This window comes from Monodelphis domestica, chromosome 5 (assembly GCF_027887165.1).
Source record: "Monodelphis domestica isolate mMonDom1 chromosome 5, mMonDom1.pri, whole genome shotgun sequence".
Classification (NCBI taxonomy): Eukaryota; Metazoa; Chordata; class Mammalia; order Didelphimorphia; family Didelphidae; genus Monodelphis; species Monodelphis domestica.
Window position 1 is genome coordinate 203,515,365 of NC_077231.1, and position 10,770 is coordinate 203,526,134.

Consider the following 10,770-nt stretch of genomic DNA (forward strand, 5'->3'; position numbering starts at 1 on the left):
GATAAATCATACAAAATTAAAAAGTGTTTGCAAAAACAAATTCAGTGCAGTTAAAACGAAAGGAGGAATTGATTAGAAGGAAAATCTTCAGAGCCTTATCTCCAGTAAGTATCTGATACAGGAAAATTATATAAATGTATAAGAATGAAAGCTTAACCCTAATGGAGTAGGTAGGTGGAAAAAAGGATATGGACAGGCAGTTTTCTAAAGAAGAAAGGATTCCATCAAGAACCATATAAAGGATTATTCCAGGATACTGATACTAATAAAAATGCACATTAAAACAACTCTGAGATTTTTTTTTTCAAAACCCATAAGATTGACAAAGATAAAAGATGTGAATAAAGATAAAAGATGTGAAGGAGCTACAAGAATGTGGGCACTGGTGCTGGATATCCGAATTGATCTGTGAGACCACAGCCAGATCACTTAATTTTTTAGTACCCTAGGCAACTGTCTAAAACACCAAATTATAGATGAGTTGCTAAAGCTTTATAGGTTTAGGGAGTTTCCACCGAAGGAATTTTTAGTTAAGAAAAAAAAATCATGGGTTCAGACCATGCAAATACCCCTGTAGTATACAGTTTTTACTTGTGTCTTAAAGAATGTTTCTTCCGTGTTTTTTTCCACTATTTATATCTAGTGTTTAAAGTTTTATAGGTGTTCCAAATCTACCCAATGTTGTTCTAGAGGAGCAAACCTGAATTTGCTCCATAAGAAATGTTCCCACTCAGTCATTAGCATATTTGAAAAGTAACCTAGATTTAAATGACAACCACTTCCTTTGGAACACCATATAACCCAGCCACCATTTTGGCTTCAGTCCTTCTTTCATTTATTTTCCTCTTACCAGATATTTATGAGCAAATTAAATTCACAAATTCACTTAGAAACTCTTTCTCTACCACCCTGTATTCTTCTGTATTGGAAGAATATCTCCTGTGTCACTAACCGTATCCAATTTTCATTTTTGCTTGATTATCTTTTTCTAGGTTTGAGGAGAAAGCCCAGACAGATCCTCTTAGTGCTCTGAAATATTTGCAGAATGACCTTTATGTAACTGTGGATCATTCAGACCCAGAGGAAACAAAAGAGGTAAGGAACAAATCTCAGAAAGTTATGTTTGAAATATAATTAGTTCTCAATTGTCTTTTTGTGGATTATCTATTTTGTGAACACTCTGGAAAATGTTCAGTCTTTGTACAGCTTTGATCTACTACTCAGCTTATCTCTGGGTGACTTTCCCAAATTCACATCAACAGAACAACCACACGAATTTTTTGTTTTCTGTTTATGCTTTTAAATACAAAAATATACTTTATAAATAACAAATAAATATATTTATAGATAATAAGAAAGAATGTAAAGAAATAAACTTACTTATGATAAGCTATTTACCTTGAAGATCAGGCAAAGATGCCGGCAAGGAAGGTTTTCATTTCATGCACTCACTTAATGTAACTTACTTGCTACATAATGCTGTATTTAAATGCAATTTATACTTATAATATGTAACTTTATTGCTAAACTTAATTGCTATTTTTTCTTAACTTAATTATTATCATTTTCTTCATTGAATTTTGGTCATTTTGCCACACTTTCCTCCATTTCATTTAGAGGCCATTTCAACAAAAACCTTTCCATGGAAGTTTGTTTCTTCCTCCCTTTGAGAATGTTTGGATAATGTGTGAAACAAATGTCATTATACAGCTCCAACCCTGTTGCAACTTTTTCTGGGTGTGTCTTTTCAATAAACTGTTTAATTTTTTCCCCAATTCTCAACATTTCTTAATCTCGCTTGTACTGATTCCCTCATCCACCTTGGGCTCCTCCCCACTAATTTCCTGCAAAGCCTCAATATGCTGCTGCTGCTGCTGTAACTCCTTCAATTCCTCTGTCATCAGGACCCATGATTAAAAAGTTAAGAAATTTGCCCCCCCAAAAAAACAACTGATAATAAAGACAAAAATAAAGAAGAAAGCAAAAGCAATTCAATACAGGTGCTTGCATGGCTACATATATACTGAACTAAATGACACAGTCTCATGTAATTTGTGAAATCGAACATTAGGCAGGCTATTTTGTGGCGCTCAGGGGCTTAAAAATCTGTTGTCATTGCTTTCTTTTTTACCTTTTAGCTTCTGTTGATCCTATTCTGAGTCTGTTTCAGGATTACCATCTCCTTTGTTCTTGATTGACCTTCTTGGCATAAATGAATAACTCCATCCCCAAGATTCCAGACTAGAACTGAGCAGTCTCTCTTCAATATAGTTATATTCCTCTGGGGGTGGGAGGGAGTGGGAAGTGTTACAATGGCTTTCAGGCATTTGCCTAATCCAGATTGAGGCAACCTAGGTTGTACAGAGGATAGAGCTCTGGGCCTGGAATCAGGAAGATCTGAGTTCAGATCCACCCCAGATATGTAGTGTCTATGTGACCCTGAGCTAGTCACTTGACCTCTCTGTGTCTCAGTTTCATTGGTTGTAAAAAAGAGAATAATAAAAGCTCAGAGTTGTTGCGAGAATCAAATGAGATAATATGTAAGTACTTAGCATAGTGCCAGGCACATACTAGGTGATATATAAATGCTTATTCCTTTCCCCCTAAAGCCAGCCTTCTATAAAGTCAGACAAAGTTATAAATAATTAAGAATTATAGCTTATGAAATAGTACCTTTTCATCTTAAACAAATTGAAACATTTTATAAAGAGCATCTTATAAAAGCATTTAAAAAGCATTCTTAATAGTTGACCTTGTAATAAAGAAACAGCTTAATTTGATTATGATAATTGATCTATTAAAGTCTTAAAATTTTCTGGTGCTTTTTTTTCTAAGGACTGTACAAATCTTGGGAGTTTAATGGTGAAATTTTGATAGGACCAGATTCATCCGTCCTTCCTCAGGTTTAGCAGAGGGGGGAAAAATAAGATTAGCAATCAGAATAATAAATTATTTCTAATTGTATACCTTGTCTGAAATACTCAGGAGACTCTTGGCAGAAAGGTAAGATAGTAATGCTTTGTGTTGTCATATTTCTGCTTGCCTTTTTTTGAAAAAAAAAAGTTAGCAAGAGTTGTAATGTTGGTTTACAAATATACTTGTTTCTTTCTGGTTGACAAATATTGGAATTTTTATAGATAAATCCCAAAAGGCATGTTTAATCTCATTTTCATCCTATAATGTAGAATGATTGATAAAAATTAGAAGAAAAAATCCAGAAGTATTTTTGGATTGCCACAGTGTCCTGGTGGCCTAATAGATTATTAAGTATTCAGTTTATGTTTTCCAGACTCAGAATCCAGTATGCACTACAGGATCTTTAGAAATACAGAAAAAGTATAACTCTTCAGACCTTACATTAACTGTAGATTTTACATCCCCCACCCCCTTTAATTACAAACATCTCAGTTAGAAATACAATTTTAAAGAAAAACCGAAGGAAAATGTGATGTCACTAATCGTCTCAAAATAGCACTTAGTAGGACAGAATCAACCTCAGTGAATAAAATATTTTCATAATTTTGTAAACACAAGTTACAAAGAAAAGACTTATCCTCACAAAAATATAAAAAATAGATTTTTTTTTAATTTTTCCATTCAAGAAATTGCTAAGTGGTTTAATATAAACTCTTGTTTCTATTTCTGGTCCTCAAGCAGAGGGTTCCACTTTTTAGTAGTTTAACATAATGAGGAAGCGGAAAGAGAAGGGGATCCTAATAGTCATAGTAGCCTCTGAATAGCAGTTACAAAGTTTGTTATCATATATAGTGTGGTTTGATTACAAATCACCTTTCATTTATCATTGAATATATCTAAGTTATGAGAAATCATTTTTTCATTTTCTCTCACGTTTTGTCAGTTCTCTCTTATACAAGATGTTGGATGGAAACAAACATAAGGGGTAAAATTCTTCAATATTATTTTGGCTGTGGCCAATATATTTGGCCATATATTTGGCTGTGGCTGATGTTAATTAGAAGCATTGCAACCTCTCATTCAGCTTCTAAGATTCTGCTATTGCCTTAACTTACAAGTTCATCTGCACTGCAAGTCAAAGTCTTTTTGTCTGCCACTCTTAGAACTGGTACAGGCTGACTATAGTTCTCTCCCTGGCATTCATTCTTCACAGCTATCACTCAGCAATCTTTCTGGACAGCATCATCACCTGGTACTTAGCTCTTCTTTCCTCTGCAATGATCTAGGTTTTAGGCTAAATGGTATATCGCTTCCAGTCACTAAATTCATTGTCATTGCACATATGAGAATCTGCAGATACCCTAGTATCAAAACAAATGAGACTATCTCATGTATTGTGAAAAGAAGAACTTCATTACTTATCACTTACTGTGGAATCGCCCAGCACAATTCCATTTAGAACTCATCTAAAAAGAAATAATTATCTTCTTTTCCCCTTGAGTCATTAGTCAATTCAGGATACACCTTGGAAAAGGTAGAGATTTTCATCTTTATGTCCAATGGCAAGCCCATTCACATTCAGTCTCTTCCCTGTTGTAGCTTGTGCCTGAGGGTCCATTTATAAGTCACAGATTGAGGTTTATAAATAGGGCTCTGCATTTTCTTCAGGCTGATGTTCTATAGAGAAAGAATTCATAACCCTGAAAACAATATTAACTTTTTTCTCTTTAAAAAACAAAAACAAAAACCACAACAGTATTGCAAATAAATCCTTTCAGCTGTGTGAGCTACAAGTAGGCCAAGGAAAATAGACAGCTTGTTCTTAAGGCACTTGTTTGGCTCAAACAATGCAGTGTTGATAATAAGAATCAGAACAGGGTAGTATCCCTTATTCAGACAAAACTACTTTTTACTTGTGCCTTAATTTTTTCCTTTATTCATTGACCAACAGAGAACCTGAACAGTGTCATCTAGAACCTATTATCTTTCCTATGCAGTGTTTAAGTGTGTTACTTTAAATTTTTTAATCCTGCTACTAATCTGCATTGCACTCCCCTTCATTTATTGTTTTCTTAAAGAATGTGAAAAAATAGTACAACTTGTTACTGTTGATCCAAAATCTAATATTTCTAGGTGTCTAGAATAATTATCATTGAATAGCAAAGCATTTTAGATTTCTTGTTCCTTAAATTGTTCAACTAGCATATCAGAAACTGACCTGTAACCAAGATAATTGGCTATATTTCTCTAGGCCTCAATTTTCACAGTTTTATTCCTCTGGTGGAGTTTTTTTGTATATATTTGTATACTATATGTGTGTATACTTCCTATTTTCATATATATGGAATGGAACATCCATTGCTGTATTTAAGTTTACTGAGTAATTTTCTTTAGTCTCTCTGGGCTTCAATTTCCTCATTGCTTTCTGCTATTGCCTTAATTTCCAAGTTCATCTGCATAGTTTTCAAGTTTGTAAGGGTTAAAAGAAATGGAAAAATGTGTTGAGGTACAGGGGGAAAGCACCAAAATAATAAAAAATTTGAGGGCCATAAATCCTAGGAGAGCTAGAAGGTGCTAAATTTGTAACTGAATAAGACCCCAATATCAGCCTTAGGACAGGGTGCAAGGTTAGCTAGTGGTTACATAAAATAGGAGAGCCAAAAAAGACTAGGAGTTCTTTGCCAATTCTGTGCCCTGGGCTTTAAAGTTGATTCTCAGTTTTCTTTTCTTCCTTTCTTTTAGTTAGGGATCAACTTGCTTCACAATGAAGCACTTTTTTTCAAGGTTCATCATAGCCTGCTGATGATGCAAGCCTGCTGGATTTGCAAATGGGCCAATAGAAAAGAAAGGGAAGCTTGGCTTTGTCGTGATCCTTAATCATTCATTTATTTGCCAAATGGTTTCTATGAAATTTTAATTTATATAATTTAAATTTACATACATGATACTTTATATTACCTAATCTTTAATAATTACTTTTATAGTCATAATCATAATTGATGTCGCCTCATTTTGGATCAGATCTTTGCCAAATGTATAAATAGTATCAGAATTATGAAGACTTGGCATTCAATGCATACATAGCCATATCTGTTCATTTCTCATTTTCACCCCTAGCAACTTTGCCTACCTTAGTGTCTATAGTGAAGAATTGTACTAACCCACCCTCCAATTAAACCTTTTCTTCAAATAAGCAGATTCAATGTAAGATGAAAAGTTTTTTCTCACTTACCTTTTATGTTCTATTTTGCTTAACTGCTGGTAGTCCAGAAGTCTTGTTTTATTCCTTCTTTTTTTTTTATTGCCTGTATAAGATTTGTAATCAACATAAAATATTTGAAAGCTTCATTATGGCCTAGGGAGACTTGCCAAACTGCTGTGGGAGCACAAACACCAACTTAAAAATGAATTTCTGGGATATTTAATTCATTTGTTAGTTCAAGGTATCTCTGCATTTGATAGTCATTCTTTCTTCTAAAACTATTGTCATTTGTGCAATAGTTACATAGTTATTACATAGTTATCTTTAGATATTGGAAAGACTATTGGAAAAGTAAGAATCATATTTTAATCTCAAAAAAGAATATTTATTGGCATCCAAAGGCATGTACTATGTTTGAACAACTTCATACTATTGATTTTTAAGAGGACTATGTTCTGTGTGCAGATAAGACATGGTTCAGCAGGAAAATAGCATGAGTGCTACTTTTCCTTCTACCCTTTAGTGATCAAGCTGGTCGAGAGTGTACACATCAGCTCATTCAAAGGCTATTTGTGTGTTGGAGTTATCAGGGTTATTGTCCTAATGTGGGCTTTTACACTTGGCTCTAATTTTTTCCTCTTTCCAGTTTCAGCTCCTAGCTTCAGCTCTATTCAAGTCTGGCTCAGATTTCACAGCACTAGGTATGTATATCTTCAAGTACAACTAATCTATCTATTCAATATGTCATAGTATTTGTAGGGGGAGGCTGCATTTGGGTATCTTCCAAATACAGTATCTTCAAAGGTAGGTGTTAATCCATCAAACAAATGGCATTACTCTTTTATTATTCTTGGGCATGGAGTACACACAATTTCAAAGAAATACGTCTGGTCCCTGTGGCTTTTTTGCTTTAAGTTTATTTTCCAAATGTCAGTCACCAGTGTTCTTAAGATCTGGGTCTCCACGGATCAGTTTACAGCTCCTGTTACACCAGATGCTGTGCTATTATGCAAGCAGAAGGCACCAGAAGCTTGGTCAAAACAAAGTAATTTGTATCACGTTGCTTTGGAATCCAGCGGCAGTATTGCTAATGCATTTGCTGTGATAAAGTGTGCAGATGGTTGAAGTTTGTTCTTTACAGAACTCTGTGGGCAATGAAATTGAAGGTAGCAAAGAATGTATATAGGACAGAAATGGAGACAATGTGGTTTCCCTTCCAGCTTCAGTGAAAACTAGACCTTATCCATACCAGTTGTTCTCATTCTTCAAAATCAAACCCAGTTAAAGTGTACTTGCAATTGTCTTCTTCAGAACTCTGTTTTGTAAGTTTTAAAGCTTCCATTAGTTCACTGATACAGTTTTTCTTAGTTTTGTGTTAATGATTTCCAACACTAAACAATCATTTGGAATGTTGTAAAATATAAATCAGACAGAAATTCTGGAGGCAGCAAAGTGGCACAAAATATTAAGTACTGGACCTGGAGTCAGGAAGACCTGTGTTTAAATCCAACTTCACACCACTTCACCTTTGCCTCAGTTTCCTCATCTGTAAAATGGGAATACTAATTGTACTACCATCTGAGGTGGTTGTGAGGATCAAATGAGAGAATAATTGTAAAGTGCTTACTTAGCACAGTGCCTAGCATGTAATGAGTATTTTATAATTGTTAGCTATTATTATTGTTTTTATTCATATTAATTATTCTAGGACTCATATCTTATAAGGCTCAAGCATGTTTGCTGTTTTTACTGTTAGGAATATATACATTGTTACCTCACTGTTTTGAGTTTTAATCATTAATATCTAGGCACTTTATGTTGGAACTCTACACTTTGATATACTAATATGAAATCTATTCATAAAATAATTTAACTAGTCCCATTTTGCTAAGGAATTACTTTCTATTAGCATTTGGCAAATGTTTGATCTATAGAATTGATTTTACACTAGAAGTAAGTTTATAGTTACTTAATTTGTATAGGTACCTTTTTTATAGCTATCTATTCCAAATGACAATTTGGGGCATGTCTTAAATGAAATTTTTTTCCCACACATCATGCTCTTGAAATAGTTTTCAGTACACTTCTTTGTTTTCTTCATTCCACTGTTTTTAGGGGGAGGGAGAGAAATTGCTGCTGTAGGATCAACCTTTGAAACTTGCCTAGTGCTTAAAAAACCCTAATATGTGCCCTTAGCTTCATTTCAAGTAATATGGTACAGTCTGATTCCTGACTACATAGTATAGCCCTGTTGAGTTCTTAAGAAATGTGATAGTAAAGTGTTAGTGATTCCCTATCATTTTGGAAAGCCTCAAGGACTTTAAAAACTTTTTAAACAAAAAATTCTTAAGGCCATATATCTGGAAGTTCTAGCTCAATGCTACATTGGATCCCATTCTTTGGAAAGTGCTCTCTCCATGTTTATTCATAGAATTGTAGCATCTGGGTGCCTAGTCGAGATAAAACAACCACAATCAGCTCCCTTAATTTTTATCATATTGGAGATGAGCTGTGCTATAGTATCTCTGCTTGGTTTATTAGAGCTTCCAGGGGAATAAATTCCAGGTGATAACTGAATATAAGGTGATGGCAGCAAATAGTTTTAAATGCCAGGAACTTTGTTTCAGGAGAGTTGGTTTTCACCCATATAGTTAATCTATTTTATAGCTAAGTTGTCTATTTTTTCCCAGTAATAACCTCCTATTCCCCTTGGTGACTCAGGCACCACCAGATTCATTGCCAGTACTTTGGGGAGTCTTTCTTCATTGCTGTTGAGTAGTCCCTTTCTTGATGCAGAGCTAAGTGCCTTCTCACACTGTGTAATTTTTCCATAATACTCCAGAAATGACCTACCTAGTATTCTGAAAGTTGTCTTGTTCTCTTACTATCTCAGAGGTACCAGTTGGTGGCTTAGTGGATAGAGAGCAGAGCTTCATGACAAAAAGACCTGAATTTGAATTCCTCCTCAGATAATTTCTAGCTCTGGAACCCTAGACAAATGTCCTCATCTGTAAAAAGGGTATGGTGGATAATAATATCTACTTCCCAGAGTTGTTGTGAGGGTTAAATTAGATAATTATAAAGTGCTTTGCAAACCTAAAAACACTGTATAAATGCTAGTTATAATAATTATTATCATTCTAGCTCTAATGTGCTGCCTTCTCAATGTACTGCTTTGATGCTTCACTATAGCACCAAAGCAGAGTTTAAATTTTGGCATATTTTACCAAGCTATAAGAACCTCAGAAATAGATCTGGTGACTTTGTGTCTGTTTTCCAAGGACCAAACTAGCTATATATGAAGGTTGACCATAGCATCTCATGAAACAGATACTGTCAGTGCTTAGCAGATAACAGTACAGGATCAGCATTCCTATCATTTTTTTCTTCCTCTGCCTTGTCTGGAAATGTAATTATTTCTTTTTGAAAGTCTCATTTTTAACACCGGTGAATTTGAATGTAAGCGTGAAGAAATCCAAGATGATAAACAAAGAAATTAGTTTTATTGCTAACTTTAAGGAAACATTTGCATAATAATTCTTCTCTTTCCTTCCTCTCTTTCATTTTCCCTCACCTTGCTACCCCCTCCAAATAATAATGAGGGACTTCTTTTCTCCTCATAAGATTCTAGGATTACCAGATACCCCATTTTTATGGAATGATTTTTGACAAACTAGAAACTCAGAATTAAAACCAAATATTTTTTACTATTACCTTTTACTGAGTAGTTTTTACTATCTCAGAGGTACCAATTGGTGGCTTAGTGAATAGAGATCAGCAAAACTTTGTGTCAAAAAGACCTGAATTTGAATCCCTCCTCAGATAATTTCTAGCCCTGGAACCCTAGACAAATGTCCTCATCTGTAAAAACTGCTGACCTTAGCCAAATTCCAGGTTTTTTTTTTTTTAAGGTGTGCCTAATTCCTCTTGGTCAATTTATACAAGCAGGGAGGGACTAGGGTAATAATATCTAGATATTTTCCAGTGTTCCATGCAGTATTTGTAAAGTTAAAAGAGTAGAAAAGTGATTTCTGAACAGTGGTTATTATCATACTTTTCCAAAATGAACTTCTTTAGGAATAGTTAAGTAGCTTACAAGCCTCTTTATTCATTTTTGATAGAGTAATGGCTTTGCAAAAATGGTAAGATTAGACTTATCCCTTTACTGAGAGTTATGACCTGACCTGCTCTGATGATGTATGCGGACCATTGGTGGTATTTAGCAGGGTTTTTTTTTTCTTTTCCTCAAGGCATATGACAAATAGGAAGAGTCTAAAGTCTGTAGAGCATATTACCCATTCTTCACACTTCCCTTGAAAAGTTTAGTCCCCAAATCCTGACGTTTAATAAGGGCCAAATAGTATCTCATGTTTCATAAGTGCATCTTATGCAAGTATATTTTATCTCTCTCTGTCTCTACCTCTTTGTGACTTAGGAATGCCTTTTGGCAAAAGCATACTAGCAATCTTGAATGAAAGTGTTACCAGTTTCACAGATGACATTGCTGTGCTTTAGGCTTCATTTTTTACTGTTAACACCAAACTAAAATTTATACCTCATGTTCTCCTTGGTAAATTTCTTGTCTGTAGATTTAGTATTGAACGCAGGAAGTATAGTTAAAACAACCAGTGTGCCATTGTGGAGGAAAATGA

General features: G+C 34.5%; 1 protein-coding gene across 4 annotated transcripts in view; it reads left to right on the forward strand.

Moving 5' to 3' along the window:
* MKLN1 (muskelin 1) overlaps window positions 1-10,770 on the forward strand; it is a 242,854-nt gene that overhangs the window by 221,726 nt on the left and 10,358 nt on the right. For 3 of the 4 annotated variants that reach the window (XM_001367124.4, XM_016426164.2, XM_056800884.1), the window contains 2 exons: window positions 993-1,095; window positions 6,765-6,819. In XM_001367124.4, coding sequence (XP_001367161.1) covers window positions 993-1,095; window positions 6,765-6,819 — 158 coding nt within the window. Of the gene's footprint in view, window positions 1-992; window positions 1,096-6,764; window positions 6,820-10,770 lie in introns of those variants that run through there. The other variant, XM_016426163.2, reaches the window with a different exon arrangement.